The following is a 27,545-nucleotide window of genomic DNA, read 5'->3' as shown; positions in this document are numbered from 1 at the left end:
ATACTCACAAATCTATATGAAAAATGAGTTATCACTGCTGTGTTTTTCTTCATTAACCATGTAGGTCCTCCAGGTCTTAAAGGTGATCGGGGAGCAATTGGCTTTTCTGGACCTCGAGGATCCCCAGGGCCACCAGGAAAGACCGGAAGGACAGGTATCGTGATAACATATATTTTCTTTGTATACCAAAAGCAATGGCCATCCTAGTAGGAATAGTAGACTCACATGAAGTTTATTTTGTGGTATGAAACATTTTGAAACTAATTTTTCTCTACCTGAGGAAAGTTTCTATGCCCTAAAGGAAAATAGTCTTTAAGAAAGGAAAAAAAAAAAAAAAAGACTACTGAGGATTTATAAACTCTACCCAGCCATAAATCACATGAAGAATGGTGTCTATCTTAGAACAAAGAGAATGGAAAGCCTAGCAAAGAAAAACAAGCAAAGTATAAATACCCTTTTAACCCAAACTGGCCAAACCCTGGAAAGTTATAGTTAGCAATCTACCGATAGGTCAGAAATACTATTCTGTGCAAGATAAACTAACTGCTGTTATGCATTAGTTCTTAATAAACTACATTGTTCAAGCTCTTTAAAATTTATATGTGATGACATTTTTTCTACTCCTTAGGAAAAGAAAGTAGCCTACACTTGAACTGTAAAATTTGCATAGAAATTTTTGAAAGAGACAAGCTTACTGTTTCCTAATTTCAAAGTAAATGATGACTGAGACAACAGGATCCTTATCATCGAGGTGTTTTTTAAAAATAGTTTTTGTTTTTTAGACTAGTTTTAGGCTTAGAGAAAAATTGCACAGAAAATACAGAGTTCTCATAAACCCACATCCAGTTTCCCTGTTAATGTCATTAACATGGTGTATTTGTAATAATTGATGAACCAATATTGATACATTATAAGTAATTTAAGTCCACGGTGTACAATTCACATTTGTTTTTATACATTCTGTGGGTTTTAACAGCTGTGTAACAACATGTATCCACCACTGGAGTACTATACAGAGAATTTCACTTCCCTAAAGATCCCCTGTAGTCTACATACTCATCACCACCACACTCCTCAACTTGGCACAACCACTAATGTTTTGACACTCTCTGTAGTTTTGCCTTTTCCAGAATGTCATGCAGTTAAAATCCTACTGAATGTAATCATTTCAGAATGGCTTATTCCATTGAGCAGTATGCATTTAAGCTTCTCCATATCTTTTGGTGGCCTGATAGCTCATTTATTTATAATGGTCCGTATATTGTAATGTATGAATATACCACAGTTTGTTTATCCACTCACCTATTTGAAGGACATCTTGGTACTTCCAGGTTTGGGCAATCATGAATAAAGCTGGTGACATGAGTTGACCTATAAGTTTCATTGCTGGGTCTCATGGTAAACCTGTGTTTAATTTTGTAAGAAGCCACCAGAGTGTCTTCCAAAGTGCATGTGCCATTTTGCATTTCCCCCCAGCAGTGAATGAAAGTTCATATTGTCACACATCCATCAGTGTTTTGGATTTTAGCAATTTCAATAGGTGTGTTGAGGTATTTTTGATAGTATCAGTGTTTATGGACTCTGTCAATGGCAGTTGGGCTTGGAGAAAAATCAGCTAGCCACAAATAAGCAAGCTACAATCAGACCCAACTACCTGAACTGAATGGTAAATTTATATACCAACCATCTCTAAAACTGACTAGCCTTAATCAGGCCTTTTTTGGCAAAATGGGAAGAAGCGTTCATTTGTTAATTTGTTTGAAATTATCTACATCCTTCACGAATTGCTGAATTTCTTAAATGGGCAATTTGTGTGCAATAGATAAATATATTTAAAAACCCTGAATTTGACAAAATTACAAAGCTACTTATAGTTTCCAAGATAATTCAAAATAATTCCATGAAGTGAGAAAACATATTTTATCTGTATTCTAAGTTTAAAGCTAAAATGGTATATCTGTCTACTATCTCTCTCATATAGGTAGTCATTTATTATCTCTTGCAAAATCATGGTAAGATTTTGTTTGGGACTCTTTCTGGTACAGTCTATTTGTAACTTTCTATTTACATTAAATCATAAGGTGTATCTTCATAAATGAATATCACAAGGCACTCTGAGTAAGTCAGAGTTACTAGTCTGTCTTTCTGGAAAGTCTACCTAAGAAGTGGAAACATGGCAAAAAATTTAAGAATGTTAAGAAGGCCTCACTCCTTCTCACAACCATCTGTCTATTAAATACAACATTCCTATGTGGTCACTGACAACGTTAAGAATAACCCACAGAAGGGCACCTGGGTGGCTCAGTGGGTTAAGCCTCTGCCTTCAGCTAAGGTCATGATCTCAGGGTCCTGGGATCAAGTCCCGCATCGGGCTCTCTGCTCGGCAGGGAGCCTGCTTCCTCCTCTCTCTCTCTTTGCCTGTCTCTCTGACTACTTGTGATCTCTCTCTGTCAAATAAATAAAAAATAAAAATTAAAAATTAAAAAACTTAAAAAAGAAAAAAAGAATAACCCACAGAAGAGACGTGTAACTATAGCACTATTTAGCGGATTTGATGAGAAGTAACTTCCCTTTGTTTGAATGTCTATGTTTTCTCATACATTGTGCCTCAAGCAGAGGATACAAGATGAGCCAGATCCCCATCCCAGAGTTTTCTCCCAGAAATTTCTCACAGTGACCCCTCTTCTAAAGTTTAATGAACAAGATCATTCGGTAACACTTCTGTGCACTCTCTGACCTTAGGTGGTTCATTTGGGAAGAGTCAAGGTTTGTCACAGTGGTTTGACTTTGGAATTTCACGTTGGCACATCGTTCTTCCATGTCTGTTATTTATCCTCCTAGGACATACAGGAATAGCAGAGTATGTTTGGTACTTGACAGAAATAGCGTAGTCTATCCTACCTCCCCACCCATTTACCCTCTCTGTGCCTCAGTTGTTTTTTTTTTTTTTTTAAGATTTAATTAATTTATTTATTTATTTGACAGAGATCACAAGTAGGCAGAGAGGCCAGCAGAGAGAGAGGAGGAAGCAGGCTCCCTGCTGAGCAGAGAGCCCGATGTGGGGCTTGATCCCAGGACCCTGGGATCATGACCTGAGCCAAAGGCAGAGGCTTTAACCCACTGAGCCACCCAGGTGCCCCCTGTGCCTCAGTTTTCTTATCTAAAAAACTAAGTCTATTAAAAGGACCCATATTTTAGAATTTTTGCAAAATTCAAATAAATAGATGTCTTAAGTGCTTCAGATAGTTCTGTCACAAAGCAAGTTCTGTGTACATGTTGGTAGCTACTGCCTACACAAGCAGGACTTTTTTCTACTATCAGACCCCTACAGTTCAACACTTGCCCTCCAATCAAAGTGTTGGAGAGAGCAATTATTGATTCATTCACCAAGCCAACACAATTTTATGAGGGTTCACTGGGTGCCCTGCATGAATATAGCACAGCCCTTAAGGAGCAGGGACAGAAAAATGCAGAAGCTGTTAGCTGTAGTGCAGCGTGGTAAGTAATAAACATTCATGAATTAGGACAAAACACTGGGAGCAGAAAGTAGAGGCACAGCAAGGTCATGTGTTACAGAGGAAGTCCTGTTAGTGCTGTCTTAGAAGACACACAAAAGGCAGTGCACCTGAAACTGCTGTAAGTCACTAGACTTCAATTAAAAAAAAAAAAAAAGGTACAATTAAAAAAAAAAAGGTACAATTTCTTTAGTCCTCAAACGTGACCAGGCATTAGAATCACCTGTAGGAGGCCCATCTGGGTAGCTTAGCAAGTTAAGTGTCTGCCTTCAGCTCAGGTCATGATCCCAGTATCCTGGGATCCAGCCCCACATTGTGGGGGTGGAGAGGGTCCCTGCTCAGCGGGGAGCCTGCTTCTCCTCCCTCTGCCCCTCCCTGCTGCATGTGCACACTCTCTCTCTTTAGCTCTGTACTCTCTCTCTCAAGTAAGTGAATAAGATCTTTAAAAAAAGAAAAAAAAAAAGAATCACCTGTAGGGCCTGTTAAAACAGTGCACTATGCTCTACCCCCAGAGTTTCTGATTCAGTATTTTGGGGACTAGGGCTCCCTTGAAAATGTTCAGTCCTCACAAGTTCCAGGTGATAGTGATGATGCTGTTCCAGGGACCACACTTTGAGAACCATATCTTCAAGTAAAGAAAAGGAGTGGAGAAAGAGAACACTGCAAAAATAAATGAATGAATGAATGAATGAATGCATGCATGCCAGGGCAAAGGAAGGAATTCGTTTGACAGACGATATTCTTAAGACATCACTGCCTTATTTAAAAACTCAAATTTGGGGGCACCTGGGTGGCTCAGTCCATTAAGCATCTGCCTTTGGCTTACATCATGATCCCAGAGTCCTGGAATCAAGCCCCACATCAGGCTCCCTGCCCTGCTTCTCCCTCTGCTGCTGCCCCTGCTTGTGCTCTCTAGGTCTCTCTTTGTCAAATGAATGAATAAAATCTTTAAAAATAAATAAATAAAATTTTTAAAATAACTCAAATTTGGTAGAAATGTGCGCATCAGTGTCGGGTACCACTTTAGTTATACTGTACATTAAAACAATGAATAATAGAGTCTCTCCTCCAAAAGAGTCCAAAGAAGGTAGTAAAATTAGAAATAAAATCCAATAATTGTCATAGTCTAACTAATGACACAGCCTGGACCATCTGAATAATATTGAAAGCGTTGGCAGATTTCAAAGGAAAAAGTTTGAGAAAGAGCACCCTATTTTCTTTTCTGCTCTCCTTCTCCCCACTCTGCGCCCGCCCTTCTACGTATAATGCACACTTACTGTGTACACAAGGTACAATGCTAGCACCAGGAAATGAGAGGGAACTAAGACACAGCGATTAACTGTCCTTAACCAAAGGGGATGCTTTCTGGTGTCTTGATCTGTAGGGTAGAGCAGTTACAATCTGACCTACCTACTTAAAAAAAGTTTAGGAGTATCTAAAACTATAGACCAAAAATGAATTATTTATTTATCTAACAAATAATCACATAATTTTTTCTCTGTGTCCTTCATGGAAATATTCATAGATCAGTGAATATATGGGTTTAGAGTTCAGAAGAGAGCCCAGAGATAGAAAGACAAAGCTGTAGCTATGATTATATGAGTGTTTACTGGCATCATTGGTTTAATACTATTTCGCGAGTAGACAGAAGAGAAGCAGCTGAGGATGAAGCCTTAAGTAGTGAAGGTACAGGCTGAGCAGTAAAAACAAAGTGGTAGATTGAACAGAAGCAGCCAGAATGAGGAAAGACATCTGGGGAAAGAGTGATGAAAAAGTCAAAGGAGAGGAGGAAGTTTTAAAAGATGGTCAAGTGTGTCACCTGGGTGGCTCAGTCCGTTCGTTCAGCATCTCCCTTCAGCTCAGGTCATGATGCCAGGATCCTGGAATCAAGTCCCACATCTGGATCCCACATCAGAGGGAGCCTGCTTCTCCCTCTGCCTGCTGCTCCCTCTGCTTGTGTTGTCTCTTTCTGTTAAATAAACAAAATCTTAAAAAAATAATAAAATAAAAGGTGGTCAGGTAAGGTGAACTCTACAGAAAGCTCTTTGCATTGTTGCTATAAGAACTGTGCCTTATTGAGATAGGTTTCAATGGGGTGAGTGGAAACCAGATGGGGGATGCTCAGAGCTGAACTGCTGATGAGGGTCAGGCAAGGACATGGAGCCAAGTCTTAAGTAATCACATTCTCAGAGAAGAAAGAAGTCTGGTTTTTGTTTGGTGTGTTCGCTCATTTGATTTTTTTTTCTTTGAAAGAGATTTGAATACTATTTAAATACTGATGATAAGATAAAGGAATGGTTGAAGAGACGGAGGAAAGAGGGTAAGGTTGGTGAGAAGGTTGAAGGTGGAAATTTCAGGAAATAGGAAACAGTTGTAGGCTTAGGAAGGAGGATGGTCACACCTAAACTTGAAATAGTCGAACGGCTGGGCTAATTATGACATGTCTGTAAAAATAACTAGCCTCACATCTAGCTCATAGAAGGGGCATTAAAAAGGCTTGAAATTATAATGTTATAATGTTATTGAAAACACCTCCCCTTATATTTAAAATTAGAATGTCAATTTATTACATACTATTTACTTCTTATTTTTCAATGGCTTTCAGAAATATAAGTTCCTTATTTTTGATTGTAGAGTGTCATTTATGAAGGGAGATTAACTCCAGGTTTTGGCAAAGCCCTTGGGCTCCATTTTTAGCCAAAGATACCATTCTAAAGGAGGCTGTTCTTCAGCAAGGATGTTTTTGATGTGTTCACCTGCAAAAAAAGATTTCCAAGTGTCCTCTGTGAGGAGATCTCTGAATCTGGCTAGAGTGACATAAAACATTTATATTTATTGATGAGAAGAAAAGTCTCATTTTATTATTTTTTAAAAAGTGGTATAAGATAAAAGAGCCAAATTTAAAAAAAAAAACTGATTTTTTTATTTGTCATAGGATCCTAGAGCCATCAGGATTTAAGTGAGTCATTCGCTCAGTGCCTTGGCTTGAGCAAGCATTTCTGTTCTGAAACTATCCCAAACCAATTGTGGTACAAAAAGACTCCCAAGAATAATGTACAACTTCTTCCTTTTTACCAAATGATCTAAAATGTTCAAATAAGCTCATTTATTACTTTATCTTTTCTGAGAAGAATTAGAACTGCTCATTACACCCTTTTAAATCCCCCCTTCCAATTTTTGTTTAATATCTTAGTCTTTTTCCTCTTGGGAATCTGAAACTTAGGTACTATATCTCATAAAAGTATATCATCAAAAAAATAGGAAAGGTTTTGAGTACTTTTGTCAATTTATGATGTTTTTGCCAATTTCACATTACCTGCAATGACTAAATCACAATTCAAAAGTGAATACAGTAATGTACAGTGTAATCATATATGCAAAACGATCAGAGGCATTCTCTCCATCATACTCTGATAAGGAATGGTTGGCATTTCATGAAATCGTCACAGTAAAATTTTAATTGGAAAAAACTTACGATTTTTAAGTGCTCAATCTCAGTTCTCATGTTACTTATCAGCATAATTTTATATTTTTAATTTGATAATTGGGGATCAAAAAATCTTTAAATAGTAATTAAGAACAAATGTTCCCAAAGACAGATGAAGACAGAGTAAACTAAATTAGGGAAAGAAACAAAAACAAAATCCAAATAAAGATGAAAACTTTATAGTAAAATTAAAAGTAATTGTGCCATAAAAAGTGAACAGAGATGACAATGTCCTCTCTCATTCACCGAGACTACAACCACAGAGAGACCATTCTAACTAAGCTGTGGGAGATGTAAAACTGTAAGAGTTACCATCTCTTCTAGTCATCTCTTCATGGGCAAGATGCATTATAAATATTGTTGCTAATTTAAGAGAACTCTCCAATCGAGGGTGTTGTTTTCTCATTTGATGGAAAAATAAGCTTTTAGTTCAGAAAGGTTTGAAAACTTGTTTTGAGCCACATACTTGGTAAGTAGCAGAGCAAAATAATTCCAATAGAGATTTCTAAAATTGCTGTCATCATGCCTTTACAAAGCCATGGGTTTTAAACTATGTCCTATTAGCTCTTGGATGAAAAGGCAGAGGGTCTTAATTTGGTTGGAGGAAATCAAGAACATTAACAAAGATTCTGGCTTAAGAGGTACTCAGATCAGCCCCACGTGTATGCCGAGAAGGTGATTACTTGCAAGGTAAATATTTGAGGAATGTTAGGAGAATCAATACACAAGAACAGCCCCACTCTCAGGAGATGACATCTTTACCATTAAAATCTCTTGTTGGTACTAAAACATGATCTTCTGGGTGTACCTTTGAAAGTGGAGCTGTGGATAAATCGTCACCAATAGCATAGATCAAGGTCTTCACAGTGTTTCCGGTACTTATCTGAAGTCCTGACCCTCATATAAAAGGATAGCATTTGGGCGCACCTGTGTGGCTCAGTGGGTTAAGAGTATGCTTTCTGCTCAGGGTCTGGGATTCAGCCCCGCATGGCTCCCCCTGCTCAGAGGGGAGCCTGCTTTTCCCTCTCCCTCTGTCTGCTGCTCTCCCTGCTTGTGCTCTCCATTTCTCTGTCAAATAAATAAAGTCTTTAAAAAAATAAATAAATAAAGGAGAGCATTTGTACCACAGCCTTCTGTAAACAGATGGGGTTTTCAAAGCCCAAGACTGTAGCCTATAGGTTTAGATGCCCTTGAGACCTTCCAAGCTTCCCCCAGGATGAGGTCATCAAGATCTTAGCATTCCAGAAATTCATTCACAGCCCATCTTTGGGATTCTCCCCTCTAAAGAAATGGAAAACCAGATAAAGTATAATGGGAAATACAGAATCAAGGTTTCAGATGAGATGCAGGAAACGAAGCTTCTTGGAGGAGGGAGAAGAACAAAGTCAAAGGAAGAAGAAAAACAAGATGAATAAGCCCCAAAAGTGCCTACCTCAGTTTTGTCTGCTTTAGGAAAATGGGATATCTAATGCCCTCGTAAATAATTTGAGCTAATGGATATAAGGGACTTAACCCAGAACAGCGACAGGTTTCTCATGGGACTTTAAATTGATAGCCATTACATCTGAAACTAATGATATACTATCTGCCAACGAAGTGAATTTAAATAAGTTAAAAAAGTTTTTTCAATAGTGAAAATAATAGCCATTATTATTATTATCAACATCAATATTATTACACTTGAATCTTTACAGGTTGTGGTAAGTTGATTCTAGGTTACCTTGTGATTGATGCTCTGTCTACATTTAAAGCAATTCATTTTTTTCTCCATTTACAGCAATTAATTTTTTAAATAATTGTCCTAATTACAAAAAAAAAAAAACAACCCCAAATCATTGCTTTTTTGTTTGTTTGTTTTCAAGGATATCCTGGACCAAAAGGCCAGAAGGGGGACAAAGGGAGTGGAAGCATACTAAGTAAGTTTATGGGTCCTTGTTTTTATGTGTGCCTTGTCATCAACAAGCTTGCCATCATAGTGGTCTGGGCTCAAGGCGAATGTGGGGAACTTCAGCATCGACCCAGAGAGTTTCTGTGGAAGTCAGCCACAGTTTTCTCCAAAAAAGCATGCTAATTGGAGTAAAACAAATAGATTAAATTATACAACTCTGAGTCTCATGACCCATTTGTATTTTGTTTTCATGATGAGCATAGTTTTCTAAAAATTCCACATAGAAAATTGTTCAATTTTCAAGCTACTTTCAGTCTGCTGAAGGAAAATCAAGTTTATGAATAGAAACAATTACATCCTCCTTACCTACTGACTGAGGAACTGAAAGCCTCCAGCTAGGAATTTGGACGATCTGAAGAATCCCGGCCAACCAATTCTCTGATGCCTGGGGTTTTTGTGTTTTGCTTTGTTATACTAAAAACTTGAAAAGTTGTGTTCTATATCCTAGACCTTCAAAATTGCAACAGAATAGATTTGACAAGGGAACTCTGTTGATCAGATGCTGACCTCATAAACTGACCCTTAAAAACAAAATATTAGATGAGATGTCTTCACCATGCCACACTCTAAGTCAGTTGTTGTGTGTCGAGGCTGAATCCACACAGATCAAGGGAAAGGATTATGAAAAGGAACTGAGAAATCCCCCCTTCCGTGTTCCCGGTAGGAGCTGTGTATGATGTATGTGTGTGGGTGTCTGTGGGGATAGCAGCCACTACACACACACACACCCCGTGATGATAATCTCTACCCAAACAGGGTCTGCTTTAGATAGATTATCGCTAATCCTTTAATGTACCAAAACTCTAGCATTTTTTAGTTGTAGTTATTATTTTAAAAATAGAGTACCAATTTCTCTCCCTTAGAACAGAAGGAATTCTTTTTACCTGTGCTGTGTGTGGATAGGGCCCTTAGACAATTTAGGATCACCACCGCGAATCCCAGCCATTCGGGTATATAATGTAACTACCTGATGCTTTTCACAATTGTTTTGTTGTTGATGTCGCTTCCCCCTGAATTGACAACATGGAATATTGTGTGTCTCCTCACAGTGCTTTATCGTCATTCCACGATTATTAGTGTTGTTACTATTATAGTAAGATAATGGAAACATTAGTAGACCTTTCATCCTTTGTGTCCATTTCTTCTTTAATGTGATCACTTTTGTCTAGTGTAATACTTTCTGCCCTACCTAGACTCCTTTCTCCTTGTCACTCTAGTTATTTTCACTTGAGCTCCTTGTGTAACTCTTTTCTCTAGCTTTCTGTTTATCTGTCCTTATCTCTGCCTTTATCTTTATCTTTGGAGCGGTTTTTATCTTTTTCTCTTTTTGCTGAGACTTTCCTGAGCTACTTAACCTTGACAAGTAAGGTAAGCTTGGCAAGTAAAGAACTTCTCTGTTTTGCAGTCTTTAAACCAAACACCCACCCAGTCTTCTGGTACCTGAGGTTATCAAATTGCTTTGAACACTTTTTTTTTTTTTTATCTGTTCAGAAATGGTTTCAGTTATAACTATTTTCATAGCTCTTTTGAACTTTATGCTCATACTTTGTGAAAGCAACAATATATTTCTGTGTATAAATGTGTTTCTGGCCTCCAGATTTCCCTCCGTGCACCGCCCCCATAGAGTAGATATAACTCCATTATGTTCCAAAAAGAAAGAATCATAGGTACAAACATCTGTACAGTATGTTCTACTTTTACCTCACTGAGGTTAATGTGTCAGTCACTTGCCCATGTCGGGACATGTGGCTCTAGCTCTTCTCCCTCAGTGACTGTGCAGTACTCCATCATATCGCTATCCCATAATACATCATTCTGTTCCCTAGTCATGAACACTTGATTTTTGTTGGCCGTGGTTTGGCTTTAATCAGCAGTGCTACATTCAGCAGTCTCATACATGACCTTGTGGAACCATTTTATAATAGAAAATTTGCTAGGAGTAGAACAAATCAATAGTTCAAAGGCGATGTGCATTTCACAAGTTGATGGTTTCTTGTGAATGGCTCCAGAAAGGCTGTACCAATGTATTGTGCATGAAAGTGCCTGATTCTCCCCATCTTCAGTTAGTTCTGATAAATGATTTATATGGAGTTATTTTAATATACATTTATTTTTCAGGCATGATTTAAATATAAAAAGAATAATCACTGATTTCCTCTTTTACATCTGTGTCAGGACCGGGTACAACTCCCTGATCGTATGTGGGCAGGGCCCTTTTAAGATCAGGTGGGTTGGGCAAGACACCCTCTGCTACCATCTCATTAAAAGACCCTTCACCTCCGGACAAGTCATCAGCACAACCGAATCCAAGATCCCTTTGTGGCTCCTCCAGATGACTCTGGTTCCTGTGTGGTGTGCAACTTCCACATGGCTTTCTCTGGTCCTTTGTGCTCTTCGGGTCTCTGTTCCCATGTTCCTACCTCTCCCCACTATAGCACGCCACCATCACCCACCATCTCGTAGCGCCCTTAGCTGGGATGCCTCGCATGTGCTGACTGGCGGGCTGTTCATGCTAGTTCTCAGAGCCAGGCCAGAAGCCCTCTGCCATTCACTCACTTCATGTCTTTCTGAACCCAATTTAACCCATTGGGTTCTAGGAGACATGGCTACTGATTCTATGTGGGTTCTTGACATTCAAAAACAGTACTCTCAGTAAGTGATAGGGATACACAAAAGAAAATGCATTTGTTAATTCACTCATTCATTCATTTATGTTCATTGCATACTTCCTGGAGCTGGACATAGGAGCTAATAAGAGGAACATAGCTTCTCATCTAACAGAGCTAATTGTCCCTGGAAGCCCTAGACATGTAAACGGGCAATTCTACAATACAGCAGAACTATTTGAGGGGAGGAATAGGGCTCTACAGGTGTTCAGAGGAGATCAAGATTATTAAATTCCTTAAAATATCAAAAAGTAGATTGATTTTGATTAGCTTAGTTTACTTTCTTGTCTTCTTATTCTACAAATTACACCTTTTTTTTTCAAGTTTATAGTGAAGTAAAGTGGAGCTTAGACAGTTTATTGAACACATTTAGACCAAAAAAAAAAAAAAAAAAAAAAAAAACCAGAACTTGTTTCCTTAAATGACCTGGCTATCTCAAGCAAGAATATTTTGGTCATGAAAAAATAAGGCTGAAATTTTTTGTTCTAAAAAGCCTCTTGTACGACTACACTTTAAATATTAATTATAGATCCTTAAGATGAAGAAATATTTCAGTAGACCTGGAGATATTTTGTGTGGGTGAAGAAAGGGATAAAAATGAGAAAGGGGAAAAGGTAAGAAAAGACACCTCCCCCCCCCCCAAAAAAAAAGGAACAGGGAAGATATAGTGTAGTGTGGTATGTGTGTAGGTCTGTGTATTAATTAATTCACAGATCACATTTTCACACCTCTCATTTCTCTCAAGGTTTACAAATAATCCCGAGCTTTGCAGTCTTGAGTTACTAGTAAATTCTAAGTCGTGTGTCTGTGTGTCTCTCAGCCCTTCCATTCCCTCTCCTATAAAATGGACATCGTAACACCTACCTCACAGGGTTGTTGTGAGGATCACAGAAGGTATTGTGTGGGCAGAGATGCACTGTAAAACCATTTATAAAGTGCTTTAAACACATAAGGTATGCTTCACAATGGTCTCTCTGAACTGGAACCGCTCTTCCCTGCTGGTATCGTGCAGACATGTAAAATCTGTAATCAGAGCAGGAGGGAAAGCAAAATGAAAATGCGAGAAGCCAAATAAATGTCACAGACAAAAAGAGAGATGCTAGAGAATAAGATAAGATTTTACCTTAGATAGAGCAACGCCAGTGTGACCAGATCGCAAATCAGTGAGTTTGTCTGAGCCGTGCGGGAGAACGTAAGTTATAAATAAAGAAGTGACTCAACAGAGTGCATGCCAGAGGCCAGAAGCTGTCACTAGAGGTCAGAACAAAATGTCAGCCCCATAAAACAGGAGTCCAGGCTCTGAAGAATGAAGCAGGAGCCCAAGACTGTGCTGAGAAAACTCCGACAAAGGTTGAAATGAATTAGTTTCAGGGGTACTCTGGGTCTGTATCTCCAAGATGACAGAGTCGCCAAGAAAAAAATTAAATTAATTTAAAAAAAAGGAAGTAGAAGAATCAGCCAGTCTTCAGATGGTCATTATTAGAAAACCGGCAATGTGGACTGACCTATGAATGCAAACATGTGGAAGTGAGTTGGATCTCTTTGTCCATGGTTTAATCAGGTGTGACTTCTCACCCTGCTCTGCATTGGGGGAACAGCTAAAACCCAGGGAGCCTTTTCTCTTGCCAGCAGGCCTTCGTTGACATCGGCCGCAGCATGACCCTGATTGCAGAGATCGTGAGAGGCAATTCCAGGGGATTCGGTTCACAAGGTGTCTGATACCCCAGACCACAGAAGATGGGAGAAGGGCTTCTCTTCTCTCTCTAAACAAAAATAGATGCTGAATGCCCAGTTCAAATGCACAAGTTAGACCAACGTGAGTAATGTGCAGTGGAGAGAAGTGTGCCCCAAGCTCACATGCTTGTCACAAGGGTTCGTCTGTTGTCACCCAATTTGGAAGGGAAGGTGTTTTAGTCAAGCAGAAACAATTCCTACTGTGCAATTAAACACTGTGTGTGAGGCTCTGTCCTACATATACCAATTCACAATGTGTCATTGGTTAGTATGTCTTCCTGTGCTGTGTTCATGCGGATAATTAGGATGTGAATTTAAAGTGTCTTATTTCAAAACTCATACAGTGATATGAAGTATCAGCTTGTCTTCCAATTGATTTCTGCTGAGGACTCAGCACAATCTTAAGTGATTTCTGGTCTTCCTCAAAGCATTCAATTGGCCAAAGTCATACCTTCTCCTCCAAACACTAAATAATTACAAGAGTGAACGCTGAGAGAACACTGGCCGTGCCCCCGGGGCTTTTGACTCATTCTCTCATTTAAACCTCAGAAGAGACTTCGAGGTAGGTACTATGATTATTCGCGTTTTATAGGTTGGAAGCTGAAGCCTTGTTGATAAATGGAAGAGCAGGAATTCAAAGCTAGATGTGTGCATTTCCAAAGGCCCCGTTTGTAACTCAGGCTCCATTCAACACCCCCCACACTAGTTTTATGTCTTTTTATATGTAAATGCCACAAATACATAGCATGAAGGGTGTGCAAAAAGAAGGAAGAGAAAGACTTTTTTATAAAGATTTTGTTTGAGAGAGAGCACAAGCAGGGAGAGCGGCTGGCAGAGGGAGAAGCAGGTTCCCGGCTGAGCAGGGAGTCCCATGCAGGACTGGATCCCAGGAGCCGGGGATCATGACCTCCGCCAAAGGCAGACGCTTAACCAACTGAGCCACCCAGGTGCCCCGAGAAAGAGATTTATAATAAGCAATTTGGTTTTCTAGAATGGGCCTATAATTTCAAGACACTAAGGAGACGAAAATTCTTACAGTGTGACTTCCGGGATTTCAAATTCCCAAAAAGTGTTCTCAGTCCGTATTTGTTGATGTTTCCACCTTCACGTGCTACATCCGCTCTTGTGTCCCGTCTCTGCCCCCGATCTATTATTCAGAAACATAGTCTCCCTGGAATACCCGCAGAACAGGGGTATCAGTAGTAGGAGTCATTTACACGTGACACCAGGGGCAGGAGCTACCCCTTAACAATCCATTCTGGTTTTCGGAGCCTGGCTCAATTTTAACAATTGGGAATGAGGTTTGGCTGCTTTGATGTTCCTCTTCTGTTACTGCGTCTTGTTTTAACTCCTCACACTTTGCTTCCCGGCAGCCCACGGTAGGACCGAGCGGAGTACCCTAGAGTATCCTAGAGTATCCTAGAGTATCCTAGAGTATCCTAGAGTATCCCAGAGCCCTTGGCTGCCCGTGACTTAGCTGAGTGCTGCCGCTTTTGGACAGTGCGCGCTGTTCAAAGCTTTATGTGAGTTGCGCGTATTGTTGCTGAAACACACAACGTTCCATCCGCGCAATAGATGGGAATAACTCATATGTCTTATAAACTGAAATAGAGCTTTAAATGAGGAATGGATCCCGCAGTCAGCATTTTGCCCTGATGAGTCCCTACCCCAGCTGACTCACACAGCCCGACTCCTACCGGAACCAATCAGAAGGAAGGAAAGAAAAAAAAAAAAATCAGTACAGCTCCAGCTCGGTCTTTTGCACCAGCAGAATTTGAAATTCATCCCGTTATAGGCTGGAATGCAGGTGGAATAGACCCAACATGGCACTTCCCACCATCCACAATCTCAGAGGATAAAATGGCTTTCCTGCTGCTCTTCAGAGAACTGGGTCCTGGCTTCCCAACTCTGCAGCCAACGTAGTGTTTGTTACACCAACACAAGCACTGTCTCAGTAGGGGTTCACAACCAATACTCGCCTCTCCCCACCCTCACCCTTGCTTCTTTGGAAATGCATTGTCCTGCAGTGGGCATCTCAACACCAAAGTCGCTAGAACCGGTTACTCGCACATGAAGTGTCCAAGAACCATCTCCCTTTGTGGCATAACCTACCTACAGACTTGCCCCTTTCCTGGGGCTCTCCAGTTACTTCCTTTCCCAACTTCCCCTGAATTACTCATGTCTCTTTGATCCACTCACTGCCAAGTGGAACATCTGAATCCCAGCAGCCTTTCAGATGCTTTTAAGGGAACTGGTTAAAAGAATCCTAATGCTAATTCTTTACCAAAATGGAAAACACCCCTCAACCTAATGAAGTTTTGTGTGATTCTGATTTCTCATTTCCCAGAAATAGTCAAAGATAAATTCTTTTACCGGAACACCAGTGTTCAGTTTCTGTACACAATATTTTTACCAAACTCTGCATGGTTTATGGGCATAATTCATTTGTTCCCTATAAAATGATTGTCTGTTCTATTCCAAAACATCTTCCACAACAAACTGTCCTGTTACATTCTCCTGTTATAATCTCTTACATATTCTATTACCTATACCTAGAAACACTTTCTATACCAAAAAAAAAAAAAAAAAGTATTACATTAATCACAAAAAGTAGCCAAATGAAAAATTACTACTATATTGAGAATCTAGTAGGTCCTCAATAAACACCTTTGTAGTTTTTAAAATAAGAATTAGAACTTGTATGGTGCCTGGGTGGTTCAGTTGGTTAAAAGCGTCTGCCTTCGGCTCAGGTCATGATCCCAGGGTCCTGGGATAGGGCCCCACATTGGGCTCTCTGCTCAGCAGAGAGTCTGTTTCTCCCACTGCTAATGTGCGTTCTCCCTCTCTCTCTCTCAAATAAAATCTTAAAAATAAGAATTAGAACTTCTAAGCCATTAAAGTAGGCATTTCAGTGACAAAGTGAATATTTTTGCTAAAGATTATTTTTTATCATGTTCAGATCATGACATAACAGGGATGGATGCTTGGTTCTCATTTATGAATTAAAGAAAAAGCTGTATTTTCAAATTTATACCCATTGAGGTACTCCATTTCTTATTTCGTTTGCAACTAGTCAAAAATACAAAACAGGGGAAATAAAAAAAAAGAGTGTTCGCCTGGTAGGGGCTGCCAGAACAAAGACTGGGTGACATAACACAAGTCTGTTCCCTCAGAGTTCTGAACGTTGAAATCCAAGATCCAGGTGCCCTCAGTATACTAGCCCTGTTCGATTAGGGCCCCACCCAGATGGCCTCAGGGAACCTTAACATACTACCTTAGAGGCCCTATCTCTAGATACAGTCGCCCTGGGTGTTAGGACTTCCACAGATGCATTTTGGGGGGATATAATTCAGCCAGTAACAGGAAGGATCCAGAACCGCTATGCCTCCCTGTCTGAGGGCAGCCTCCTGTCTGAATCTTTGCTCCGCAGGCCTGAAAACTTTCAGAATGAGGAAGATCTGCTTCAGGTGTCTCTGCCTCTCTTTCTGCCAACCAGTTCTCCAGGCCTAAATTGTATCATAAATAAGTTTGAGACATTGTGCTGTTTTTGTAGTTATGAAAGCAATTTGACTTTTGTTTCTTGTCAGTATTTTGTTCTCATATTTCAGGGATGTTCTTTTACATTATCGAATCCATAAAATTATAAAAATTGTGAGGCTAGTGCTGTTTAAGTAGACACTAACCAATGGTGATGACATTAATGAGAAATCGAATGACCTGGGAAGCTACTTCTAATGTTTATTTATTCATTTATTTATTTATTTATTTAAGATTTTATTTATTTGTTTATTTGACAGAGAGAGAGAGAGCACAAGTAGGCAGAGCAGCAGGCAGAGAGAGGGGGGAAGCAGGCTCCCTGCTGAGCAGAGAGCCCGATGTGGGGCTCAATCTCAGGACCCTGAGATCATGACCTGAGCGGAAGACAGAGGCTTAACCCACTGAGCCACCCACGTGCCCCTATTTATTTATATTTAAAGATTTCATTTATTTATTTGACAGAGCACAAGCTGGGGTAGTAGGAGAGGGAAAAGCAGGCTCCCTCCTGAGCAGGGAGCCCATCACTGAGCTCCATCCCAGGACCCTGGGATCATGAGCTGACCCAAAGGCAGACATTCAACTGACTGAGTCACCCAGGTGCCCCACTTCAATATTTATTGTCAAATAATTACCATCTGTGTATTTGTGAGAATTTTTTAAGTAGAAAGAAATGAAAATCTGCTTAGTCAAGACATAGAATCTATTGATTCACGTAATTAAGAATTCCAAGAGATGGTTTTGCTTCAGGCATGGTGGGATCCAGGAGTTCAAACTAAGTCATTTAGACTCAGTATCTCTCTCCCTTTCTCTCTCTCTCTCCCTCTGTGTATATATGTGTATATATACACTATATATATATATATGTACTATATATATATATATATATATAAATTCATAGTTGATTAGGCTTTTGCTCTAATGTGTAATCTTCACATCTAGCCACGTCTGAGAAAGAATGCCACCTTCTTTCCTTCAGAAGAAGTCTTGTTGCCTCTGTTTGGATACTGAATTTTCCCTTGAAACCACTGAAGTGGTCAGAGAGTGGGGCACACTCACTACCCAACCAAGTAGGGCCAATAGCAAGTGATGGCTTGGACAAGATCCCCCTTCAGAATCTCAGAGTATAGGGGAAAAGGCCTGAAAACGTGGACCAACCTAACTTTGCTATTACATACTGTTCAATAACACTCTTGTTAAGTGCTGAGTTCCTATCGGACAGCAACGTATTAGGTCAATTCCTCCATAATGCGAGAGGTTTAGAACTGTCTTAAGTAACCACACCGTGTTCTTGTATCATTCCCCCAGTAGTTCTCAGGCTCTGGTGAGCATCAGAACGACCTCTAAGACTTCTATGATATACGATGGCTGGACCCAATGTACACGGATGCTTATTTCACGCCCTTGGGTTTGGACCAGTATGTTGTGATTTCCAAAAACTCTCCTTGGAATTCCAAAGCACAAGTTGTTGAAAATTTATTCTTTAATACTAGAGAGATACTTTAGGGCTACCATCACCCTTTCCCAGTCACTAGGCCAGAAATCTGAATTTTTAAGAAATAGTAACTCTAATAACACTAATGTCTGCGGTGCAAAGAGTGACCCTTCTGGGCCAGGTGCTCTGCAGGGCACTTTGTGTGGTCTCCTTCACTTCATCCTCACAAGAAACTGATCGCTCTGCTGTTTTTCCCCCCTGAGGATTTAGAACATAAAGTAATCTGTGCAAAATCACACAGCTAGTATTTATGGGGAGGAATCTGAATCTTGGTTTATCTCATTTTTAAACTCTATCACATTATATTGCATCTTGTTTTTTTAAAGATTTTTATTTGAGAGAGAGGACAAGAGTGAGAGAGAGAAAGAGAGGGAGCACGAAATGGGGGAAGATCAGGTGGAGAAGCAGACTCCCCGCTGAGCAGGGAGCCTGATGTGGGACTCGAACCTGGGACTCGCAAGATCATGACCTGAGCCGAAGCTACTCGCCCAACCAGCTGAGCCACCCAGGCTCCCTGTAACTTAACTTTCTTTCTCAAACCTCTTCAAAGTATATTCATGGACCAAAACAGTTCACACAAAAGTTCTGAGGTGATTAAAAAGATGTCATAACAGGGACGCCTGGGTGGCTCAGTTGGTTAAGCAGCTGCCTTCGGCTCAGGTCATGATCCCAGCGTCCTGGGATCGAGTCCCACATCGGGCTCCTTGCTTGGCAGGGAGCCTGCTTCTCCCTCTGCCTCTGCCTGCCACTCTGTCTGCCTGTGCTCACTCTCGCTTCTCTCTCTATGACAAATAAATAAATAAAATCTTAAAAAAAAAAAAAAAGATGTCATAACATATGAAGAAATACAAATCATCTAAGGTCATAAAGGAAGTTTATAACACAACTGAGACTAGGGCCCCGGTCTCCTGGCTTCTCATGTAGAGAAGCATCCTGTTTCCTATACAGACCACGCCCCTTCTCTGGTGAATAAGCACTGGGACCCTCTCTTTTGAAATAAAGCATTTCGTACCTCAACCTGAGAACCCACACTTTACAGTGTTTTTTTTCCTGCTTTTCTTTCTGTTATTATCCAAATAAAATTTGCTATCGCATAATTATTTCTTCTTCTACTTTGATGACACTAAAACAGCCAAAATTAAGCTAAGCAAATGGAAGTAATGTTTCCTGAAGGAGAGAGAAGCCACGCATTTTTGGGGTTTTTGAGGCATCAAGTGATCTCTGTTTAAATACCTGTGGACACAGCTGTTGGACAGAAATTAAGGCCTTTCCTGTCAAATGACAGTGGAGTGGAGACTTTTTATATACTAATGTCTCCCACGGATCCCAGTGACCCTGTCCTGATAACATCTCAGAGCTCTGAACAGTTACAAGTGTAAACAAAATACAGCACCCAAGGCCAAGGAGAATGTATATTTTCTTTTAATTTACCTCCAGATCCAATTCAAGGGGCAAACAGTTATTTTAGAAGATAATTTTCTCCTCATGAAAAGTCAAAGAACCTGTTCTGAGTTGTCAGTCTTGCCAACAACTGGACAGATTAACTTTCCTTGAGCCGAATTTAAGACATTTTTCTCTACAAATTCCACACCTCAAAATCCCTACTGTCTATGATTTTGGTTTCCGAGAATAACATTCAGAATGAAATATAATTAATAATTCTGGCACTATTTTTCTATAGTACTTTCTAGCCTAAAATACATTTTTCGAAATGTCAATCATCAGAGGTAGGTGTTATTATAGTATTTTATGAATAGGCAAGTGAAGGATCAAGTGGGGTAAATCACTATCAATGTCTGATTATAACAGATATAACAGATTATAAAGAGGGATGCAGGAACTTTACAGGGTCTGGCTGAGGCCTACATTTTCAGAACTCAGAAAGAATGTTAATGTAATTTATGCCCATTTGTGATGTGCATGTTCTAAATTAGCTCTGTTCAGTATCTTCCTGCATTGCTTATTTTTGTGCTGTATGGTTTTAAGTGAAGAGCAAAACTGTAAACAGTCTAAAAATAGGTAGGTAAAATTCCCCTTTGTCAATGTTTTTACAGTTCTCCTAAGTAACTCTGAAAACTAAGACTCACATAGAAATGAAGTATTAATAACAAAATTATTCTAAAATGATAATAAATACCCTAAGATATGCACACAGTCCTTTGAAGAACACAGTCTGGTCTTTGAAAGGCAGACATGTCTGTTTAATTGGCAGTTCGGAAATCCAGTAGTAGAGGCAACATTATAGCTCCGGATACTCTGAGGACAGCTTACACTCCCAACCATGCCGGCTTCTCTTGGCTTACTCAGCCTTTCCGTTTTGTTTTCCCCCTACATAAACTTATCCTTCACCACCACCACTTTGTGGGGATCTGCACAACTAGGGAGGTATTCCTTTTAAACACAAAGTTCTTCGTTCATCTTAAGTATTTACCACTTTTTTTGAGCAAGATTCTCTTAAAGTTTTATTTGATAATTCACCTCAAAAACTGACAAATAAAATATAGGAAATAATAGCCTTCTGCTACTTTTTAATTTTCATACATGGAAGTAATTTACTCATATTCATAATTAAGTTAGATGTACTCAGTACCATCTGAGTTTAGCACCGTGTGTTTTGAAGCAACAGATTCTCAATCTTTATTTTAGTTATTCAGCAGTTCAACTGTGAACGTTCAGTGTAATCATGGGGGACTTTGCTCATTTCCGGTCTAGCCAAAATATCTACTACCCAGCTATTCTGTAGTCCCCAAATCTTGAGGTTCAGTTTATTCTTTAATAATGACATAAAACTGAGCGCCAAACTCGTGTTCTAAGAAAATTCAAATGCCTCCTGTGTAAAATAGTCTGAGGAAAATACAGGAAATTTCATATCCATGTGAAATCTCAGAATGTGACCTTAGTTGGAAGTAGCATCTTTGCAGGTGTGATTAAACTAAGAAGAGGTCATATTGGATTCAGGTGGGCCCTAAATCAAATGACTAGTGTCCTTCTAAGAAGAGAAGGACACACAGATACAGGAAGAAGACTGAGGCAGAGATTGGACTGATGTAGTTATAAGCCAAGAAATGTCACTAAATGCCAGGAGCCACGAGGAGCTAGGAAAATGCAAGAAAGGATTTCTCCCTGGAGCCCTCAAAAGGAACATGGCCCAGTGGATGTCTTAATTTCAGAATTCTGGCCTCCAGAACTGTGAGGGAATTGTTATTATTATTTTTTAATATTTTATTTATTTATTTATTTGAAAGAGAAAGAAAATACACATGAGGGGCAGGGAAGGAGAAGAGGGAAAGGGAGAAGCAGATCCCCAGTGAGCAGGGAGCCCGTTGCAGGGTTCTATCCCAGGACCCTGAGATCATGACCTGAGCCACCCAGGCACCCCTAAATTTGCTGTTTTCAGCCACACAATGTGATCATTTGTTACAGTTGCCTTAGAAACCTAATAACCTAGGATCTTTGGCAGTTGCTTTCTTTCCACACCACTCATTACACAATGAGCTCCACATCTCTCCCTTCAGTTGAGGAAGTACCCTAGCCCCTCCACCTGGGGATCTAAGAGGATTTTACTGAAGGTTTAATTGTAATAGAAAAATGTAAGCAGAACAGTCTACAGTATAAAGTTCAACCTCAGACTTCACTGTCTTGAAATTCCCAGCCAGCTTAGACCTCAAATTTCCTCACTGGACATTCTCATTCTCCCCCCTGCCATCAGGGTACGCTGCCTACCGGCTCTCCACTGAGACTCTCTCCATCTACCTTGTTCTCTGCTCTCTCAAGGGATTTCCAAAACATTTGTCTCCTTGACTTCCAGAGTAAGATTCAAAATCTGTTACAATAATTTTCCGGAGAAATTTAACTCCGCTTCTCCAAACATCTGATACCCAGGTTGTACCTTTCTTTCATACCTAAATACCTCCCTTTCTAGAGGAATTTAGCCACATTGTGAGGACTTCCAGGTTAAACCACAATCGTATTTTTTTTAGTTTATTAACAGTTGGAATGCATATATAATAAATACCACTGAAATAAATTTAACCCTAAATCCTAATTCCAATAAACCGTGACCATGAGGTAAATATGATAATAGTTGAAATAACTAAACTCCTCAAGGGTTATTTTTAGGGACACCTGGGTGGCTCAGTGAGTTAAGCATCTGCCTTTGTCTCAGATTATGATTCTAGGGTCCTGGGATCAAGTCCTGAGCCCGCCCAGCGGGGAGTCTCTTCTCCCTCTTCCTCTGCCTGCTCCTCCCCCAGCTTGTGCTCTCTTTCTCTCTCTCTCTATCTCTGTCAAATAAATAAATATTTTTAAAAATAAGCTTACAGTAAACAAAACAAAAATAACCTCCAAAATTGTTAACTTTTATATTTGGAATTATTTCTTCAGATTAAATTACAAAACCTTTTGTAAATTATCTGCTCTATTACATATTTTTCTTTTGGTATCTTACATTCATAGAAATATGAATAAACTATTACTATAATAAATATTTTATATAGTTTTCATTTTATATACAGACTTTTAAGAATACATAGAAATGATCAGTACCTATCTTCCCTTCAGAGCTGGGATATAAGAAGAGTGAGATTGCTTGTAGAAAGTGACACTACAGTGAATCAGAGTAGAGATATGTCAAATACCTCACCTGATTGAATGATTTAACATATATAAAGAAAAATGTGTTAACCAAACAGTGTTGGTCGGTCCCAGGGGCAAAACCTCACTGCTGTGTCTCACTGTAAATTAATTAATTAAGCCAATAATTCACTGATTGGAATTTGACTTCCTATGCAGATTGCCCGTGGGGAGAAAATGGCCTTGTCAAACAGATTCAAATATTTCAGTTTTTGAGGCAATTACATTTCTCATTGTAAATTGAATTGACATTTAGTCCTAAGATTCTATTTAACATTAGTCTGCCAATAAGAAATAAATCCTCTGAACCCGCAAAACCATTTTAGAATGCATAAGACTTCTGATCATCCTCCGCCTTGGGGGGCTCTTGGTAGTCACATCGTTTTTTTCCCCCCATAATGGGATTCCTGTTTAGCTCTGTTAAACCAGTTTTTCCTTTATGATTTTCCCTTATTGCTTCTATACATAGAAACAGTATTCCCTGTAGAGACTTGTGAAATACTGGATTCTCTGTCTTCTGTTGTTTGATATTTTAAATGTTTACCAACTTAATCCACTCAGGCAATGCAGTTTGCATATCAGGAAGAGCTCACAGTGATTCATTCATTCTTCTTTCTTTCTTTCTTTCTTTCTTTCTTTCCTTTCCTTTTCTTTCTTTCTTCCTTTCTTTCTTTTCTTCCTCTTTCTTTCTTTCTTTCTTACATGCATACATACATACCATAACTCTTCATGGATTCCTAAGTGAAAACCTGCGTTCTGTCAGGTGCTGAAATGTTAAATGTAAAGATCTTAATTTTGTGGAGGAAATTAACAAGTGTGCAGTGCTCTGGTGGGTCAGGAGTGCTATGGAAGTTGGAAGAGGGAACCCTATCCAAACCCTGGGATTGAAAGTAGAGAACTGGAAGGTGTGTGTGGGAAGGATGCGTGTGGGGGAGCATTCCAGACAGGGATCAAAGCCCCAGAAATATGGGAGAATATGGGTTATCTGGGAAATATAAGCAGTTATATAACCAAAATAAAAGGAGCAAGACGTGCAGGGATGGAGGGGTTCACAGTCAGACTGGAGAGGAAAGCAGCGATGAGTCATGATGTTATTTGCTCCAGGATCCCTGGCAGGAGTATCCCTACAGAAATCCTCTGTCAGGGGCACCTGGGTGGCTCAGTGGGTTAAAGCCTCTGCCTTCGGCTCAGGTCATGATCTCAGGGTCCTGGGATCCAGCCCCTCCTGGGGCTCTCTGCATCAGGCTCTCTGCTTGGCTCCCTGCCTCTCTGCCTACTTGTGATCTCTGTCAAATAAATAAAAAATCTTTAAAAAAAAAATCCTCTGTCATTCTAGCCTACATATTGTGTGTTCCCCTATACCAGGGGTTGGCCAGCTTTTTCTGCATGCAAAATAGTAGATATTTTTGTTGTTCATGCCAGAAGGTCTCAGTCACAACTATTCACCTCTCCTGTTGTAGCCTAAAAGCAGCATTAGGCACTATGTAAACTAATGGGCATGGCTGAATTCCAATAAAACTTTTTTTTTAACTGTTTATTTCTTTTCAGTGTAACAGAATTCATTGTTTATGCACCACACCCAGTGCTCCATGCAATGCGTGCCCTCCATAATACCCACCACCAGGTTTCCCCCAACCTCCCACCCCCTACCCCTTCAAAACCCTCAGATTGTTTTTCAGAGTCCATAGTCTCTCATGGCTCATCTCCCCTTCCAATTTCCCTCAACTCCCTTCTCCTCTCCATCTCCCCTTGTCCTCCATGTTATTTGTTATGCTCCACAAATAAATGAAACCATATGATAATGATAATTGACTCTCTCTGCTTGACTTATTTCACTCAGCATAATCTCTTCCAGTCCCGTCCATGTTGCCACAAAAGTTGGGTATTCATCCTTTCTGGTGGAGGCATAATACTCCAAAGTGAATACGGACCACATCTTCCTTATCCATTTGTCCGTTGAAGGGCATCTTGGTTCTTTCCACAGTTTGGCGACCGTGGCCATTGCTGCTATAAACATTGGGGTACAGATGGCCATTCTTTTCACTCCATCTGTATCTTTGGGGTAGATACCCAGTAGTGCAATTGCAGGGTCATAGGGAAGCTCTATTTTTAATTTCTTGAGGAATCTCCACACTGTTCTCCAAAGTGGCTGCACCAAACTTGCATTCCCACCAACAGTGTAAGAGGGTTCCCCTTTCTCCACATCCCCTCCAACACACGTTGTTTCCTGTCTTGCTAATTTTGGCCATTCTAACTGGTATAGGGTGGTATCTCAATGTGGTTTTAATTTGAATTTCCCTGATGGCTAGTGATGATGAACATTTTTTCATGTGTCTGATAGCCATTTGTATGTCTTCTTTGGAGAAGTGTCTGTTCATGTCTTCTGCCCATTTTTTGACATGATTATCTCTTTTGTGTGTGTTGAGTTTAAGAAGTTCTTCATAGATCCTGGATATCAACCTTTTGTCTGTACTGTCATTTGCAAATATCTTCTCCCATTCTGTGGGTTGCCTCTTTGTTTTGTTGACTCTTTCCTTTGCTGCACAGAAGCTTTATTTACAAAACAGACAGCAGGCTGTAATTGGCCCCTGGACCCTAGTTGACTCATTACTTGTATAGAAGGGTCCCTTCAAAATAGTAAACAAACTCATGTTTGGAAATAAAGCTCATACGCACATCTGAAATTAGAGTATGTTTTGTCTATCTGCAGAAAATTATCCCAGTTGATTGAGAACTTTTTGAGAAGGATAAGCATTAGAAAGGGAATTAGTAAAACAAAATTTTTTTCATGAATTAAGTAATTAATATCACAGATAATATTCATGCCAATGCTTTCATCACAAAACATAAACCTCAAAATGTTTTTAACTTGTAAAATTAAGAACTTATATTCGTAAGCCAATTTAAAGAATGAACTATTTCAGGGTGCCTGGCTGGCTCAGTCAGGAAAGCAGGTATTCTTGATTTCAGGGTGGTGAGTTCAAGTTCCATGTTGGGTTTCAGAGATTCCTTAAATAAACTTTTTAAATTAATAAATAAAAAATAAAAAATGCATTATTTCTTCTAATTTCCACAATGACTTCAAAAATCCTAAAGGCAGGATACATGTTTTATTCATATAATTCCTGGAACCCAGGAAAATGCCTGGCACAAGTTTTGTGCATTAACTGAGAACACATAACTAACAGCAAATAATCATTTTCTCTTTTTAACAGTTGAAAAATTTGGTCTTAGAGTGGTTACATGGTTTAACAAGGTCACAGAAATCTGAACTAAAATCCAGATTATCCGACTCTTGGTTTTTTGCTTTTGTTATTCTCTGAAGTCATAGATCTAGAAAAGAACACATATCTAAACACACTTATAATTAGTATTGCATAAATACACTAAGATTACTAAAATATCTTTTATGGTCTAGACTTACTGTCTTTGCTCAAAATTCACCTTCAACAAGGAAATGACTCCCCACTCTTACTCTAGAAATGTGTTAACTGTCTACAGTCCAAGAAGCTGGCCACCAAATATGCCACCATCTTGGTTTTGGACTTCCAGGCTCTAGAACTGTGAGAAATAAATGTCTATTGTTCAAGCCAGCCAGCCTGTGGTATTCTGTTAAAGCGTGAACAGACTGAGACAGATACCAAAGTTTGAGACTGTCCCAGGAGATGCCAGGCTTCTTAATAACATTTTGGGAGATAAGGAATGCACACTGAGAACGCTTTCACTGAGTTATTTGGGTGATAAGACCATCAACCTCATATAATCAAATGTTTGAATATGATGTATGTTTTGTCACAGTGTCATGATAAACATATGCTTGGCTATATTTGACTTTTATAAAAACAAACATTTGGGGGTAGCACTAGTTAATACTACATGACTATAATATTTTAAAATTTCAAACAATCCACTCCTGGATAATTGTTTCCTATTTTCTTAGGCAATTATAGTGAATGATTGGGTCATATGGGTATTTTACTGGTAATTGAAAGTTTGAATACCGTAATAACAAATTATTTTCCTTTTAAGAATGTTTTATACTCATTTTAGTAAGGGAGGAATGGCTTATGCACTTGGGCATGATTACATTAGTTCAGTATTTTGCATTGAATTCTATTTTGGAAGAATCAAGAAAATAATTATAATTGTAATACTACGTATTAGCATGTTAGCTTTTTATGTTTCTGTATGGTTCAGTCAGTTTTGTCATAGGAAATGGCTGATTTTCTTTACTTGTTACTAGATTATGGTTTTAACAAAATTTATTCCAGTTAGAAAAAAAAAAAGTTACTGGATATGTCTTGAATTATTGAGCTTTGTAAACTCATTTCCTAATACTCCATTTTCACATTGGAGGGATATTTTTGTTGATAGTTATAGCTTTTTTTTTATACTATAGTGTTTCTCAAACTTGTATTTGGAAAGATTTAAATAGAACTGCACTTATTCATTGGCTTTTTATGATTATTAGAGAATACTATTATTTTTATTTGGCACTATCTTAATTTTTAAAAAATACTTTGTCTCTGCCTTT

At 39.3% G+C, this 27,545-nt stretch overlaps 1 protein-coding gene and 1 long non-coding RNA gene across 5 annotated transcripts in view; one reads left to right on the top strand and one right to left on the bottom strand.

The window, feature by feature from the left end:
- Positions 1 to 27,545, top strand: part of MSR1 (macrophage scavenger receptor 1) — a 264,617-nt gene that overhangs the window by 223,135 nt on the left and 13,937 nt on the right. For all 4 annotated transcript variants that reach the window (XM_047716032.1, XM_047716024.1, XM_047716039.1 and 1 more), the window contains 2 exons: positions 65 to 154; positions 8,865 to 8,918. In XM_047716032.1, coding sequence (XP_047571988.1) covers positions 65 to 154; positions 8,865 to 8,918 — 144 coding nt within the window. The remainder of the gene's footprint in view (positions 1 to 64; positions 155 to 8,864; positions 8,919 to 27,545) is intronic.
- LOC125091915 (uncharacterized) lies at positions 6,148 to 12,797 on the bottom strand. The gene is made up of 3 exons (XR_007124787.1): positions 12,740 to 12,797; positions 12,481 to 12,639; positions 6,148 to 6,271 (listed from the first exon to the last, which is right to left on the bottom strand). It is a non-coding gene; the product is annotated as an uncharacterized LOC125091915 (long non-coding RNA).

This window comes from Lutra lutra, chromosome 2, assembly GCF_902655055.1.
Source record: "Lutra lutra chromosome 2, mLutLut1.2, whole genome shotgun sequence".
NCBI lineage: Eukaryota > Metazoa > Chordata > Mammalia > Carnivora > Mustelidae > Lutra > Lutra lutra.
This window is presented reverse-complemented; position numbering and strand designations above follow the sequence as displayed.